At 37.1% G+C, this 18,199-nt stretch overlaps 1 protein-coding gene across 1 annotated transcript in view; it reads right to left on the bottom strand.

Annotated features, from left to right (window-relative positions):
* Positions 1-5,926: 5,926 nt before the first annotated feature.
* The window catches only part of ZMAT1 (zinc finger, matrin-type 1), a 34,413-nt gene continuing 22,140 nt past the window's right edge, over positions 5,927-18,199 (bottom strand). The window contains 2 exon segments of the mRNA XM_011975398.1: positions 5,927-8,450; positions 10,260-10,359. Of these exon segments, the coding sequence (XP_011830788.1) occupies positions 7,139-8,450; positions 10,260-10,359 (1,412 nt within the window). The 3' untranslated portion in view covers positions 5,927-7,138.

Consider the following 18,199-nt stretch of genomic DNA (forward strand, 5'->3'; position numbering starts at 1 on the left):
ATAAAAAAGGATGAGTTTGTGTCCTTTGTAGGGACATGGATGCAGCTGGAAACCATCATTCTCAGCAAACTATCGCAAGAACAGAAAACCACACACCTCATGTTCTCACTCATAGGTGGGAACTGAACAATGAGACCACTTGGACTTGGGAAGGGGAACATCACACACCGGGGCCTATCACGGGGAGGGGGGAGGGATTGCATTGGGAGTTATACCTGATGTGAATGACGAGTTGATGGGTGCTGACGAGTTGATGGGTGCAGCACGCCAACATGGCACAGGTATACATATGTAACAAACCTGCACGTTATCCACATGTACCCTAGAACTTAAAGTATAATAAAAAAATAAATAAGTAAATAAATACTTACAGTTTTTTAAATCCTCTTTGGTCTCAATTAAAAGTAACAGGAAACTTGGGTTTGTAATGAAATTATTAGGTTTCTTTTCATCTGAAGACTATCTCTTTCCTTTAATGACAGCATGACTTTAGTTTGCCTTTCTTAATTTTGGACATTGTGGAAATGAAACAGGGCTTTGCTTTTCCCAGATCCTGCCTGTCAGTTTGAATTTTTCCAGGCATCCATGACCAAGCCTAGCATTTCAATGTCTGGTCAAGAGAACTTCATAGTCTCTCCCATCTGTCTGTTACTTCCAGTTCTCTCTGACACCCTCTTAGTTCCTAGTGTCACATTTGGATTCCAATACAGATCCTGTGTCTGGTCTCCTTTTCTGCCCACCCTTCCATCTTCACACTAACTTTTTAAATGAACACATTACAGTCATTAAGACTACCAGAGACAATTCAGTTCAACTTTCTTTCATTTTTTTCTGCTCATAAATTCTCAGTGATTCCAGTCTTATCCTGGTTTGTGCTGCTATAGCAGAATACCTTAGATTGGGTAATTTATAAAGAGCAGAAATTTATTTCTTACAGTTATGGAGTCTAGGAAGTCCAAGATTAAGGCACTGGAAGATTTGGTGTTTGGTAAGGGCTCAATCTCTGCTTCCAAGAGGGTGCTTGAATGCTGCATCCTCCAAAGGAGATGAACAATACTCTTCTCATGGTAGAAGAGCAGAATAGAGCAAACCCATTCCCATAAGCCCTTTTTATTGTGAACATAATCCATTCCTGAGGGCAGAGCCCTCATAACCGAAACACCTCCTATTAGGCCCCACCTCCCAACTCTATTGCATTGGGGATTAAGTTTCAACATGAGTTTTGGAAGGGACAAAAATATTCAAACCATAGCAACCCCTGTTTCCAAACAGATCAAGACTATAATCCTCTTTGTCGGTCTTCCAGGTCTACCTTATCCTCCCTTTGCATATTCTGTTATACACTCAGATTGGCTGTTCCCTCTACAGAAAGTCCATTTTTGCTCCGTTTCCGCTCTCCCTCAACACACACACACACAACACGCAGACACACACACACACGCACACGCACACAAATGGAGCTCCTCCTGGAAAGTCTTACTGCTCTTAAGAGTTTGGCCACAAATTATCTAAGCTTTGAGGCCAATCGCACCAAGCCTCTTCCTACCTTTTTCCTTCCGTTAGAATGGACATAGTCCTTCCCTTTTCCCTTATGATACTAGTACTTCTCAGGTCAGGTTAAGTTGTGATTTGATCATAGTGGTTCAGCGGCCAGCAGGAGAGATGAGGACAGAAGCTAAGCGAGGAAACTTGTCTTGTAAGGCAGATGGCAAAATACTAGCCTCATGAAAGAAGTGGATGCTAGTCCTTAATTGGGAGAAATGGGTTGGGTTGCCAGTTTAGCAAAAAGAAAAAATAAATACAAAGATACTCAGTTAAATTTAATTTCAAATAATGAATTTTTGAAGTATAAGTTTGACTAAAGTATTACATGTAACATATTTATTACAATTAGCTCTTTATCTGAAATGCACGTTTAACTGGGCATTCTGTATCTTATTTGACAATCCTAGAGCTCAGAGGGTTCAGGTGAATGTGGGATGAAGATGAAGAGATAAGTCTCTTTATATGTCACCAAGGATGCCTTCTGACTTTCATGTTTTGCCCTAAATTGTCATTCATTTTCTCAGCTTTTTTCTACAATGCATCAATGGCATCTAAAAAGTCAGCAAATTGTATATAATTGCCATTTCCCCTAATCATCTCAATTACTTGAGATATTACACTTGCATGTACATTCATTTCTACTAGTATTACTTGAAAGTTTTTAACAACTGTACTGCCATAGCATGCCAGGGACGACCTACTATCAGTATTTTATTTATTACCAATGACAGAATCCTTATTGCCTGCTCTGAAAATCCCATTTTAGGGTCTGTTCCTTAGGATCACTTCTGTTATCCCGTTTTAGGTAAGGTTCTAGGGGAAAATGACTATGAGATAAAAATTCGATTGCAGACAATTTATAGGGGCATGCTCAAAAGAACCCTTGTGAATTGGTGAGGGAGGAAAGAATAGCAGAGAAAGAATTGAACTGATATAATCACAACGAAGGCCTCAGCTGATCCTATGGAGAGTTTGGGAACTGAGATGACCTTTCAAAGTTGCCCAAAATTGAACCAGGAGGTCTGGCTTTTGTCTATCTACATCATTCCATCAGTGGATGCGGGCTGCATAACCTTAGAAGAGGCAGTTACCTTCAGATAAGGGCAGTTCTCCAGAATTTGGATAAGAGAGTGCCCCTGACCCGAGAAGGTATGGCAAGGGGTGAGGAGTGGTTCTGGGCAGCATAACACAGCCTCCATTTCAACAAATTTAATTGTATCTCTGTTGGCTTTTTTATCTATTACTTTTATCGATCCTTAGTGTTTTTTTGTGTATGTGTGTTTATCTTCATTTTCCTCTTCATTTCTCTCATTACCAGTTTCTACTGTCATGTATTCCCTCCAAGTTAATCTTCACTTTTTTTTGTTTTTATTATTATTTCCTTAGTCCTGTCGGTTTTTGTTTCATAGCCTTCTGTTCTTTATCTCTGGGTTCTTTTTCTGATTTATACTGTTTCAAAGGTTTAAATGTTTACTTTCTTTCAGCTCATTTAGAAATACTATGTCAGAGTTTTTATCTGCTTTGTGTGTGCATGTTTCTGTGTGTTCACATCCTATGGGTCTTGTCTCTTAAGGTGTTACACTCACCTTTTGATGTTTATTTTGCTGTCATCATACTTTCTGGGATTTGATTTCTCTGGATTCTTCCTCCATCTGCTACTATCTGAACTTTCCTTTTCCTTTACCCACAATCTCTCTTCTCTGTTCAATTTGATTTCTGAAATAAGCAGTTCTCTTTCTGTATGTGGATTTTTTTCTTCTGGAAGAAAACAAATGCTGGATAGTTGTGAAATCCTTAAGGGACTAGTTCACCACAGCTCTCTCTGATCTCTTGATGATTCTGTGCAGTTTTCTTATCTGTCATTCAGAACCTGTGATCACTTCTTCCAGTGTTTCAATTGCTCTCAAATCTATTTTCCCAGTTTGGTGAAGAAATATTTTGGTGATATAATCAAGGGGAATTGCTTATGGTCTAATGTAGGAGAGAAGAGATTCTCAAAAATGGTTTTTGGCTTAGGCAATTAGATGGTTTTACAGAAATAAGGGAAACTAGATGAACAATTGGGAATGACAGAAGGCGGCATTTTATTTGGCTATATTAAGTTTGCAGCACCTGTTAGATAATCATGTAGATAAATCAAATAAATAAATCTTTGAACTGAGAGAAAATGGTTTGCTTAGATGTCCTTTGGGAAGCCTTTTCTGAATGCCCTCTTCCCATCACATTAGCCTCATTACCTTCGCTACCCACAGCATCATTCATCACTTTGATTGAAGCCTTTATAACTTATTTTGTAATTGCCTGTTTATTGGTCCATTTCCTCTGTTGGACTGTGAGCTTTTTGAAAAACAATCTGTGTTCATTCTTTTTTCAGGTTCCTTCCTGGCACAATGCTGACAGTCAGCTCTTATTTGTTCAATGCATGCACACAAGACAGTCAATTCTATTTTTTTCTACAGCTCCAATTTTTGAAAACTGTTTTCCAAATTTGCCCAGTACTTGCCTCCCTGTATCTTCTACCCAGTTCAGGATTTATCTCTGTAGTTAGATACTTTTAACTTGTTCCACATATTCTCTTATATATTTGACTTAGACCATATGTGATTTTTATGTCTGGGTGAGCATATTAGTCTTTCAAATCAAACATGTAATAAAATCCTCAACATTGTTTTCACATGTATCTTAAATTATGTCTCCTCAAATATGTTTTTGTATTAAAATACCCAAATGTAGGATTTACTATTTATATCATTAAATTTCATCTTAGTGAATTCAACACTTAATTCCAGAAGTGGAGATCATTTGGGATCCTACACATAAACATCTTGACTTACATATACTCTCACCTCTAAGTGCTCAAAGGCAGAAAGAAGTTGGGAGCATAACAAATGTGCCAAAGTTGGGCTCCAGACCCTTTCCCCACCTTCAACCAGAAAATTATGTATTTAGGTTAATGTAAAATTTGTTTTATAGTGAGGTTAATGTCACATTTATTTTTGGCAAAAAATTGTTTTAAAACTTTTGAAAACCACTTTTCTAGAGCAAGTCACTGGTGCATGTCCCTAGACTGTAATCAATACCACATCCTTTTCTGTCTACTCAACCCATCAACAATTTAAATGGTTTTGATTTTTGAAGTTTGCATGACTTATCTACTATAGATAACAAATGGGTGGATAATTTTTATGAATCATTGTATCTATTTTTAAAAGATCAATTTTTTATCTTAGTGAATATTCTTATATAGTTTTGAGTCCTCTCCAACTTTAAACACAAACTTCTATGAAAGAATTCGTCAATTTAACAGATGTTGGCAATTCAATTTATCTTATCTTGCACTTTGTGAAAAGGTGCTGCAGTTCTTGGTGTGCTCAAAAATGGTAACTGGCCAATTTGTGCTTGGTGATTCGCAGTCTATGTATTCTACTCTAGTTCTTATTTCCCCTCTCCTTTCACCAATACAACAAATGTGTTTAAAATGGGGGATGATATTCTAGCATAAAATAATCTTACAAGTCTCATGGAAGAAAATTTGATTTGGGAACCATCTAATTCCACTTAGGACTATTTTTTCAACTAAGTATACACCCAATTAATCATATTATGCTTCAGCTCACACTTACTATTTTACTTAAATTGCGAAGAACAAAAAGTTATTAAATGCCTTGCCCAAATGCAGACATGTCACCTATTAAATGCCTTGCCTAAATGTAGATATGTCACCATTTAGATTTATTTTGTTATCTTTAAAAAATAGAGACAGGATCTCACTATGTTGCCCAGGCAGTTCTTGAACTCCTGGACTCAAGTGATTCTTCTGCCCCAGCCACCCAAAGTGCTGGGATTACAGGCATGAGTCACTGTGTGGAGCATAAATTTATTTTTTGTTAGGATTAACACATAAAGAGAATACAAAGCCTATTTTTTCATATTCCTGGTGATTCCAAGTTGGATTCTGGAATCACAGTGTAACTGAGACCAGAATCCTGGAATTTGCATTCACAGGCCATTGCACTTTCTACTATCCCATTGTGATCCTCAAATACTTAGTGGTACTGCTCACAAATAAAGGGAGCACCAGTGTAAAAAATCTGTCAAAATCAAAAAATTCAAAGGTAACACCCTCTGGTCCTCTACCACTTACAAATTCTTCCTCCTTCGGTTTCAAGTATCTAATTGGTCACATTTTCCTAACCTTAAACTGAGTTTGAGACTCAATATCGGCTTCTATGAGATAAGATGTAGAAAATATAAAATTATTACAATTTCACAGTGTGATCTCCCCAGAGGTATTAAGTGCCAAGTGTTTAATTATTGCCTCTCCAACTCCCAAAATAATAATTTTGGATGGGAAATGATCATTTACATAAAACAATATGTAGAAATTAAAACACTTTAATATAAACATTTCCAGAATATAGACTGACTTTTTATATCAGTACTTTTTGAGAGCTTTTTAAAACTATATATCATCTAAGTTTATTATAGACTGTTTCATTTTTCCACTTTCAGAACTAGAAAATGCAAAAATACACTGCAAATTAGATTTAACAAAGAAAAAATCAGTTTTAAGTTATTTCATACATATTCCTTGGAGAAAGCTGAGACACATAAACACAGAAAAACAACAATAAAATACCACCAACACTAACACAAAACCAAGCAAAGAATTGATTTTGTAATGCTTGGTAATTCTGTCCTTTAAAATAAATTATCTCTCATGAGTAAATAATTCACTATCACAGCAATTTGACGAGCAGAAGTAGAGACAACTTCATTTAGGGAAATTACATTATATGTGAGATATGTGAGAAACATTTAATAATGTTTTTTCTTTTTTAAGAAAATGAAGGAAAGTAACTTGAGGAAAAGGCATATTGAATACTTTTACTTCACTTGGCTTTTTTAGAGATTTAAAGTAGCCATCCACCTAGAAAAATTCCAATAACATGAATTTTATAAAACCAAACTTTTTTTTTTCTTCAACTTTGAAGGACCAAAACTAAAAAGTTGAAAATCCTACAGTAGATTCATCCCAAATCACTGTCTCTTCTGTCTTGAGTAGGTTTCTTTTTCTCTTAAGTTCTTGTGTTCTCATGTTAGTGTTGTTCAGAGGCTAGGTTTAGGCTTTTTGTTGTTGTTGTTGTTTCTTCAATTAAATTTCAAGTTTTCTTAAATAGCTTTCCTGAAGTGACACTGACGTGTCCACCTCTCCTTTTCTTCATCTGATCTTCTTGCTTTTGTCTAAGTCCAGTTTCTTAGCTGATTTCCTCAATTAATCCTTGGGCAAACAAAACTAAAAGTTCAATACCCAAGAGTAGACTCATTCCAAAACACAGATTCTTGTCTTTTCTTTAACAGGTTACCTTTTCTCTTATGTTCTCCTTGAGTTCTTATGTTCTTTCTCAGAGGTTAAGTTTAGGCTTTTTTTCCTCCTTTTAATTCAATTTAAAATTTTATACAAAAACTAAGTGTCCTGAAGTGACACTGACTGTATCTACCTCTCCTTTCCTTCATTGGATGTTCCTTTTTCTAAATCCATATTGTTTTTTTTTTTTTTTCAATTCAACCTTGGGTAAACAAAGCTAAATATTCAAAATCCAAGAATAGACTCATCCCAAAGCATTTCCTCTTCTGTCCTTTCTTCAACAGATTTCTTTTTCTCTTTCCTGTGCTTACGTTCTTCTTTCTCAGAGGGTACACTATGGCTTTTTTTCTTTTTTCGATGCTTAAGTTTTCCTGAACTGACCCTGACTCTATCCCCCTCTCTTTTCCTTTGTCTGATGCTCTTGTCTTTGTCTAACTCTGTATCTTCATAACTCTTTTTCCTTTTATGTTTGGACAGCTCTTTCTCTGGCCTTTCTTTGCCTTCTTCCAGGTGTCGTTTTCTCTTCTGATGTTTCCGTTTATGACCTGCTTGATGGTCAGTAGTATTGTTTTCTGAGGAGAGGTGCCTGTAAACTTCAGATTCTACACTGTATGAGCCAGAGTTATTTTCTTGCTGATTAAGGCTCAAGGGTACTGGTTTTTCTGGGAAACAGTCTCTGGTGAGTTGCCAGTAGCTAACAGAATCTAGTCTCTGTTTGCTGTCATGAGCTGGTAAGCAATGAGGTAACTGGTTTTCCACTACTTGTGAAATACTGTATGGTCCTGAATAGGTCTGGAAAGTCTCACATGGGAGCTTTTGCTCCAACATTCTGTGTCTGGGTCTGACATCAACCATTTCTCTGTTCTTATGTATTTCTACAGAGCTATCTCCTATCTTTCTGAAACAAGTTTTTGGCTCTAGTCCTCTGGCTTTCTGCACTTTAATGTAATCTTCAAGTTCATCTTGGAAAGAATCATATGTCCTTTTTGAATGGGTTGGTAACCACTGAGGTAATTGGCTTTCCACTGGTGAAATATAGTATGGTCGTTGGTAGGTCTGGGAAGCCTCATGTGAAAATCTTTGCTCGCACATTCTGGATCTGGGTCCAGAATCAACCATTTCTCTGTACCCACGAGTATCCACAGAGTTCTCTCTCACCTTTCTGAAACAAGTCTTTGGATCTAGTCCTCTGGCTTTCTGTACTTTGATGTACTCTTCAAGTTCATCTTGGAAAGAGTCATATGTCTTCTTTGAATGAGGTAACTGCTTTTCCACTGCTTGTGAAATATTGTATGGTGCTGGGTATGTTCGGAAAGTCTCAAATGGGAGTCTTTGTTCAAATATTCTATGTCTGGGTCTGGAATCGACCACTTCTCTGTATCTGTGGGTTTCCAAAGAACTCTCTTCCATCTTTCTGAAACAAGTCTTGGGCTCTAGTCCTCTGGCTTTCTGCATATTGATGTAATCTGCACACTCATTTTGGTAAGAGTCTTGTGTCTTCCTTGAATTCTTCACTAGATTGATAACAATGGATTCTCTGTAAAGAAGACAGTAGAAAATTCTTATTAGATTGTTTTATTCTAAGTATTTTCTTTGCTCTTTAAAAGTATTAGTCTGAAAAAAGAAAAACAACAAATACCCAAATTTTAAAAACCTACTTCATTATAAAAGCTATAAATTGTGAATTTTTATGCCAAAAAAGCAGCATGGACAGTGAGAACCTACCTCATTATAAAGCCATAAATCATGACTTTTTATGCCCCCAAAAAGGAGCATGGACAATGATATATCTCCCAGGTACCTCACAATTTTTATGCAAAAAAAAAAAAAAAAAAAAGAAATTTCCTCAGGCCCAGGATGAAAGGGAAGAAGGGTATAAAGTAGCAGATATATCTGATGTTGTCGTAGCACTAAAAATATTAAGGCATGTTGCAATGTTTGGGTAGGGAATAATAATATTTAATGTCCTGAGAGAGGCTCTGATTTGAATGTTATATCATTTTTAAAGTTTTCATTAATTCCTTATATATATCTTATAAATGTGATAGGTGTTTATTCTGTAATCTTGAGATTTTTAAAAATCTAAATTATAAATCTAGCCAGGTGTGGTGTGTGTGCCTGTATTCCCAGCTACTGAGGCTGAAGCAGGAGGATCTCTTGAGCCCAGGAGTTTGAGGCTGTACTGCACTATGATGGAACCTGTGAATAGCCACTGGACTCCATCCTGGGCAAGATAGCAGGAACCCATCTGTGAAAAAAAGGAATGTAAATTTAGGTTAATTGGGTAAGTCAGACAATTTAGCTTCTAAATATTCAGATACAAATAATAGAAATATTTTCTACTACAATAAAACAATGTAACAGAAAGAATATATCTTGATTTTATTTTATTCCTTTTATTTTATTTATTTTCTTGAGACAGGGTCTCACTCTGTTGCCCAGGTTAGAGTGCAGTGGTGTGATCATGGTTCACTGCAGCCTCAACATCCTGGACTCAAGCAGTCCTCCTACCTTAGCTACCCAAGTAGCTGTGATGATGGGTACATGCCACGAAACCTGGCTAATTTTTCTTTTTTCTTGGGTACAGGTAAGGTCTCACTATGTTGCCCAGACTTGACCTCAAACTCCTTGGCTCTTCCTCCCACAGTGCTGGGATTATAGGCATGAGTCACCAGACCTGGCTCTATGTCTTGACTTTAAAAGCATCAATACAAAGATAAATAGTCAAATACCCTCTGCTACCTGAACTACCCAATCTCCAACTGTCCATTCAATTCTCCTCTCCTTGAAATAACAGAATAAAATGGACTAAATATTTATTGAACTCCTACTATGTGCCAGGGCAGGCACCTTACACATATTATATTTCCTCATAACAATCTTATATAAGAACTGACCAAAGTTACACACTTGGTAGAAAAATGGATCTGGTATTCTAATCCAGGTCCATCTGATAGCAAGACCTTTGTTCTTAACCACCATACAGCACTGGAAAAATGGTGACTGGATCACTGAATCCCTGGAACCAAGCTAACCTTCCAGAAATTCTCTGAATTTGTGTGATTAGTGTGAGAGTGATCCTTTAGCATCTCTCCAAAGAACACTGCTCTCTAGTCAGGAGGGTTGCCAGTTAGCCAGCTTTGCCAGTACACTATCATTACTAGAACTAAAACTAGAACTCCCTGAGGGACACTAGTATGCAACATGTTGCGAATATTACCAACCACATCCAGGTTTAACTCATAGGGACATGAACGCCTAAGAAGTTTGTAAAATACATTGAAGAGTGCTTGACTAGAAGCTCTGGTCTTTAGCATCATAGGAAAATTTTAGCAAAAATACTTACTTAATTTGATGTTCACTTCCTTGCATATGGGACCGGAACATATCTAAAGATGTAAAAGCAATACTACAAATATGGCAAACATATGTTCTCATACTAAATGCTGAAAAAACAAAGAGTTCAAGTTAAGAAGGTCAGTATACATTTAAAATCACATAATGTTAGAACTGGACAAGAATTTATTAGAGACCATCTACTTGACATTTTCCAATAAAGATGGGGCCCAGAGAGGTCAAATGACTTTGTCAAAGTCACAGAGCAAGTTAGTAGTAGTGTTAGCCTCTCGGAGCCCACGCCTCTTAATTGAATGCCCAAAATTCTTTTCACTACACCACACTGCTTCTCTAGCTTAACTTCTTCCCTAAGAATCTGCTATCTGTCTACTGACTGTTGCTACATGGAGGTGCAACAGACACCTGAAATTTAGCATGGCCAACCAACCTTTGCCTCTGAATCTCTTAACCAACCTCTTTTTGTTTGCCCCAACTCTGTTTCCACCCAACCAAAACCTGAAACGTCCCAAAACATTAAAAACAAATAAAGGCAAATTTTTTACTCTCTTACCTGAGATCACTGCAGTGCCTTAGTTACCAAAAGTAATTTCCACAGATTTTAGAAAGGAGAGAGGTTCAGTGAGCCCCACTCTCAGGATAAAAGCTGAAAGCAAAATTCTAAAACAAAACTACTAGTTACCACTTCAAAAGAGTCAAAAACTATACACTAGCAACTATATAGTAACTAGCACACTATTCTGCTTCATAGGTAGAATTAGAAGCAAGGGATACATTAATTTTTTAAAAATCTCATCATCTTCCACTTTATCTTTGATCAGAAAAAGCAAATTAATACATTTCATAAGCCAAATATAAAATCATTCTGACCCTAGGGAGGAGTAAATAAATTGGTACCTGCAAAGACTTTAGGGACAACAATGGTAATCTTCTTTTAAACCAAAAGGTCACCTAATCATTTAAAAGAAGCTAAATTAATTATTATCAAGTATATTGGCCTTGTCTGAGCAAAGACTATTCATAGAAACAGAAGACCGCTTGCAAGGGGAAAGAAAGATGCTGACTTTGAAGAACGTGAGGTTGCACACTACTGACTATTGCGGGCCTAGGAAAACTCAGCAGGTTATGTCAAAATCTGAATGAAATGATCCCTCAAAACTATCCCTTTCTATGCTCTAATTTCATGTGTACTAAGTCGCTTTCTGATTATAATTGGTTTTTCATATTCTTTGATACCAACAAAAGGATACCCTGGATGACAGACATCAAGAAAAACTAGGAAATGGAAATATGTATCTCCTCTTACCATAAATCAATAACAGAATGACAATACAATAACTTAAAGTACAATGTTTCCCAGACTTCTGGGAAATCACCTAGGGTGTCAGTTAAAAATATAGATTCCCAGGCTCTCCCCTGGAGAACATGATTCAATGCTTCTGGGGCAGGGACAAGAAATTTCTATGATCACAAATATGGCAAATGATTATCACAGGCTTTGTGAGAAACATATTAAAGTAGTATCTTTCCAGTTAGTTTTTTATCAGCCACTTTCAAGTTTGTGGTTACTGAGTCCCTGATTTGAGGCTGATCAACTTGAAGATATTAGACTTCTTGCAAAGCTAAGGACTAAACCCAGGAGAGGACATATTCACAAAAACCTCTTTCAGGAAATTCTTACCATCTTTTACAGGTGCTGGGACTTAGGCTCAGATTAACTTTGCCAATACCATATATTTTGAGGGCACCCAAGTTGTGCAAGATAAGCAGGAGTCCTGGTTTCCTCTGGATTAGTGTTTCTCAATGCTGGTTACACATTAGAATCATATGGAAAAATTTAAAAATATTGATGTTACAGCTCCATATCAGACCAATTAAATCAGAATCTCTAGGAGTGGAATCAGGCATCCTTACTTTTTGAAAGCTTTACTTATGATTTAACTGTGCAGCCACTGTTGAGCACTTGCCCTAGATCAAGCTTGTCCAACCTGTAGCCCACAGGCCACATGTGGCCCAGGGTGGCTTTGAATGTGACTCAACACAAATTCACAAACATTCTTAAAACATTATGAGATTTTTATGTGATTTTTTAAACTCATCAGTTATTGTTAGCGTTAGTGTATTTTATGTGTGGCCCAAGATAATTCTTCCAGTGTGGCCCATGGAAGCCAAAAGATTGGACAACTCTACCCTAGATTATTGGGCCAATAATCTTCATTATGACTATAAACTCAGATTATATTTCAGAGTTTTTACATATTTATTTAATGCTTATAAAGTATACTGTATATAGTGTTCTCCTCAGTTCCTGCTTTGCTTCTCTACAAATTACATCAGAAATAATATTCTAATAGAGGTAATACAGAGGTTTAGAAGAGCTGCCAGTCATGTACTAAAGATCCAGAGGGGCATTTCTAGAACTGTAGTCTGATTACCATTACCTTAGCCCTTGGCTTTTTCACATATTGATGTTCTTTATCTTTTTATAGGATTCAGATATCTCAGAAAATGATATATAAAAGTTGCGTAAACCCTTTCTGTGAAGATATGAAACCTATTCATGGCCCCAAGGTCAGAATTCCTGATTGAATCCTCCTGGGACCTGCCTCCATTCTGTTTCTTATACTCTTCACTCTTTTATTCCAGAGACTACTCCACAGTTCTGTTCTGTTCTTGGCTGTTCTGCTCTCAGCCCTTCTAGGATTCGTTGTTTCTGAGTTCACCCAGAAACTCAGGCTCCTTTACAGCTTGTACCTTTCAGAATCTTCACTAACCTAAAACTTGTGGGGCCTACTCTTCCCCTAATCATACCCCTATCTCATAAGTCTCTGAACTAAGGTCTTTGTTTTCAAAGTATAAATTGGGAAAGTGCATGTCTAATACTATTTTCAATCTTGACTCCATATAAAAATCACTTAGGGAGTTAAAAAAGAGAAAACAAAACACGAATGTTAAATTCCCAGAGACGGTAATTTAATTGATTGGAGGGATGGCCTGAGCAATGGGAGGTCTAAAAGCTCCTCACATGATTCTAATTAGTCAAGGTTGAGAACCACTGGTCTAACATCTTAAATGGGGAAAAGCCAATTGAGAGCTGCACATAATCAAAACTGCAGCTATCAGAAAGAATAGCTAATGGATGCTGGGCTTCATATCTAGGTGATGGGATGATCTGTGCAGCAAAACCACCATGGCAAACATTTACTTATATAACAAACCTGCACATCTGCACATGTACCCATGAACTTAACATAAAAGTTGGAAAAAAACTGCATGTGAATATGGAATTTATGTTATAAAGAAAAATAGAAAACGTCCAATTTACCTATTTTAAAATTATGACAGGACAAAATATTTTTACAAACCTAACATTTGTTACAAACCTATTCTGTGATGGGTACTATATATACTACTTCAGTTAATTATTATTCAATCCTGTAGAGTTACATTATTTTCATTTTATACCAGAGGAATCTGTGGTGCAACTTGGCAAGTGACTATATCTCCAAATCTATGTTTATCCCTCTATACAACACTGCCTCTCAAAAAACAATTTGCAAATATGAATTGAGAAAAAATTATGTCCTCATTACCATATAAAGCACTAAGAAGGATACTGCAGAATAAAATATAATCCTTTGTCTCAGGGAAGCTAATTCCCTTGAGGGGCTATAACTGATGCAATTGTCAATGAACAGTAAAGCCTATGAGAAATCAGAGAAAGGAGAGAATACAAAGAACCAGAACAGTAAGGGAAGTTGTGATGGATCTTTGAGGACAGAAAGGATTTGAATTTGTAAGAAAGCAGGTAAGGGCATTTCTGGGGATGAAAATAATTTCCTGTATGGCAGAGATAGAAATGAGCACAATATGTTGAATCCAAATAATCGGTTTAACAAACACTGAATACCTTTGTGGCACCAAGCATCAGGTTAGATGCCAGGGATACAAGATAAATAAAACAGCCAAGTTGTTCACAAATCCAGTGTGAGAAAGATACATGAACAAAATATTTCAGTCTCACTTGGTAAAAGTAAGAGAGGTATGTTTAAGAGGTATGCAAGCACAAAGAAGCAGGAGCACTTAGCATACTATGGGGGTCTGAAAAAGGCTACTGGAAGAGATAATGTCTTAGCTAAACTTGGAGGGATGATGAATAGTTAACCTGAAAAGAGTTGAGAAGAGTGTTTTAGGGACAAAACTTCATGAAAATAGCATAGAAGTGTTTACACGAACTTCTTAAACTTTGGAATTGTTGTAGAGTAAAACATAAGGGAAAGAGATGGGAAGAGGCAAAATGGGTCAAAGAAAGACTTATATGTTATGCTAAGGAGCCCGAATTTTTTATTCTGTGCTTTGGGAAACCTCAAAGTGTATTAAGTGACGTGGTTGGTCAATTGTGTGTTTTAGATGAGTCTCTTCTGTGGCTGCAATACAAAGGATTAATTTAAGAAGAGTAAGCCTAGAAGTAAGGAGATCAGGCAAGACATAATGAAAACATGGACTAGATAGGTCTCAGTAGGGGTAGAGAGAAGCAGGGAGATTGGCATAACATTTAACTTTAAAACTGGCAAAAGTTAGTGACGGAATGAATGTGAGGGATAGTGGAGAGGAGAGAATCTAGAGAAGTCTAAAATAATTCCCAGAAACCTAATTTGGTAAGTGGGTGGGTGGTGATCCCATTAACTGAAATTGGAACTTCAGATGTATGTGTTGTTTTAATGGGTGGGAGAGTAGGCAATGGTGAATAGTGTAAGTTTGAACACAGGGTCTAAGATATCTACAAAACTTTCATGTAAAGGTGTCCAACAGGTAGTTATATACAGGAGTATGAAAGGCAGAAGATAGGTCAGAGAGATTTTGGAGATGTCAGAACATGCGGGTGGATAGTCAAAATAATCAGAGTGGATGAAATCTCCTGAAGATAATGTATAGGTGGGCACAGGAATAGCAACATACTGATAAAACCCTGGAGAATGCCATTCTTTAAAGAAAGATGGTGGAAAAAGATGAGCCTATGAAAAGTCCACCAAAGCAAAGGACAGCAAATTATAAGAATGAACAGGAGAGAGTGATGTCAAAGGAGCTAAATAAAGATGCTCATTGGACTTACAAATTTAGAAGTCACTTTGGCACTGTGAGCAGTAGTCACAGTGAGGTGGTAGACTGGTGGTGTGAAGGCTGAGGGAAGAAGTGCCAACAAATGGCAGTGAGTTGAGTAAATAATAAGTGAAGACAGTAAGAGTGGACTACATTTAAAAAAAAAAACTTGGTTAAGAAGGGAAGGGGAGAATGTAGTATTTAAAAGAAAACTCAAGGTTACAGGAGGGTTTGGTTAAACCAAGATACTTGGTAGTAATCCACATCTGAGGGCCAAATTTTTCTCGATGAAATCACAAAGGAGCTTGTCTGAGAAGTGTGAGGAGAAGGAGTGTAGAGCAGGGGAAGAGAGTCTTGAAGAATGATACAGGTTTAAAATTGTCGCTAAGGGGAAAGTGAAGGAAAAAGAAACAGATTAAGTAGGACTAAAGGCCCAAAGAGGTTAACTACCAAGACTCTGAAAACATACCCAATCTCTAGGTACCAAGACTCTGAAAACATACCCAATCTCTATACTTTATAATTTTCCATAGCATCACTCAGTAGGCTTTATGCAGAAGTAGAAAATGTAGAGGGTGGAACTGATCCGGGGATGAAATCCTGCTACTAGGGAGTGAGAGAATAACAACGAGGTACAAGTAAAGCTTTCCAGAAGGTTGTTACAGCATTAAGGTGTGAGGTGATGGTAGTAGAAATGTAATGAAGGGCTACAGAAAGGAGAAATAGTTCTAAGATTTGCTAATGGATAGAATATAGATAATCAGGTAGTCAAAGATACCCTCAAAGAGTCAAGTGTAGGTGAATAATAAACATTGGAACTACTAGCAAAGACAGAAAATTTGGGAAATTCAAGTTGATTGTAGAGATTATTAATTCCGTTTCAGGTATGTTGAGTTACAGGTGAAGGTGAGGCATCTAAGTGCAATAATGGGGCCAAAAATTAGTAAGATAAACAAAACGAATACAATAAATAAAAAATACATACATACTTTAGTTCCATATCGTTATGGTAGCCATTCCTGTGCTAATAAGATCTGAGCTGGATGAGGGATATGAAGAAAGCAGTGAGAATGATGAAGAAAAAGAGAAAGATTAGATATGGGAGAAACATATATAAACAACAGCAGATGGAGAGGAAGGCAGACAGTAGAAAATGGGTGATGAGTGAAACAGTTAAGGTGGCATATGTTAAATTATTACCACTTGCTCACTTGTAATGAGGGCATCTGCTGTTACTGTTCTTTGAAATTCTCATTAGCTAATTAAAATTCTCCAGGTATTTTTAAATGTTCAAATGTTTACTACTCTCAAAATGAAAGAGCCAAGGCAGGGTTGAAAATATGCTGAGCTCTTGCTTCAGAGGCTAATGTAAAGTGACTCCAATGACTGGATAAAATTATGCTGATGATCATCCCCTCTCCTCCACCATCAGATGAGAATTTCACCAAAATCCTTCTTTCCTCATTCTAATAACATTAAAACTTCAGAGCGCCAAAACGGCCCTCCCCATTTAGAAGTGACAGGAGTGCACACACTTCTCATAGTTAAAACTCAGTTCAAATTTACCTAATGCTACAAAATTAGAAGCCACTTATTTCAGATACACTCAACCTAGCAACGGGAAAAATACCTTAACAAGTGAAAGTTGTCATTTCTCTGAACATATACTCCTATTTTCAGAAACCCTATCACTTGCATTTCTACACTTGCCCAAATCAACATTCTTCATAATACTAGATAAAAACACATATCTCTATGTAACTTGCTGGGATATGCTGAATCACACTAAGTAGAAACCTGAAAGAGTAGAAAACAGGATAAACACTCAACAAATAAAGAAAATTAATAGTTCTCTGATACATATATTAAGCTAATCTCTATTGAAGTGGGCCTATTTCTGTGCCAGTTTCTATCTATAGCACTGGAAATACAGATGAATTAGATGAAGTCCCTTGCCTCAAACACCATACATTCTAATTGGAGACAGACACAGGAAGAGATAATTAGAAATGCAGGTTAAGGAAGCACATAAGATTAACCTTGAAGTAAGTGAATGAGTGGGAGTTAGCCAGAAGAAGTGTTATGGGGATATTCCAGACAAAGTGGCAGCATGAAAGAGGACATAGACACAAAAAACAGGGTAATAGTTTCTGGAAACCATATGTGGTTTGCAGGTACTGACCCACATAGATCATGCCAGGAAGTAGCAGGGGATAAGCCTGGAGAAGGCAGGCAGAAACAAGATGGTGGAGAGCTATGAAGCTTAGATTTTATATTTAGAAGATGAAGGAACAATGAAGGGTTTTAAAGAAGGGGAATGACATGGAAATACTTACACTTTAAATGAAACACTCTAGTGGTTAAATTGGGGGTGGGTTTGGGGAAACAAAACTGGAGACAGAAAGAGTAGTTAGGAGGTTGTGGCAATCGCTTCTCAAAACTTATTCAGTACAAATCACCTACAGATCTTGTTACAATGCAGATTCTGATTCCGTAGGTCTGCAGTGGGGCCTGAGAGTCTTTGTTCTAACAAGTTCCCAGGTGATGCCAATGGTGTTGATCCACAACCCACACTCTTGAGTAGTAAACCTCTAGGAAAGATCTTGAGGACCTGAACTAATGTGGGAAGCGTAGGGCTGGAGAGAAGGGGAGAGTAGTATTCAGGAGGTAAAAGAGTCACAGCTTGGTGCTTCATTAGATACACGAAGTGAAGAAGGTGGTGTTTGGGGGTTCATAGTTACTTGCCGGTTTCTACTTTGAATGACTAGGTGGATGTGAAATGGCTATGAGGCATCCAGGTGAAGCAGTAGCTGCCTTTTGGATATGTGAATC

Source organism: Mandrillus leucophaeus, unplaced genomic scaffold (assembly GCF_000951045.1).
Source record: "Mandrillus leucophaeus isolate KB7577 unplaced genomic scaffold, Mleu.le_1.0 Scaffold1544, whole genome shotgun sequence".
In the NCBI taxonomy this organism is placed as follows: domain Eukaryota; kingdom Metazoa; phylum Chordata; class Mammalia; order Primates; family Cercopithecidae; genus Mandrillus; species Mandrillus leucophaeus.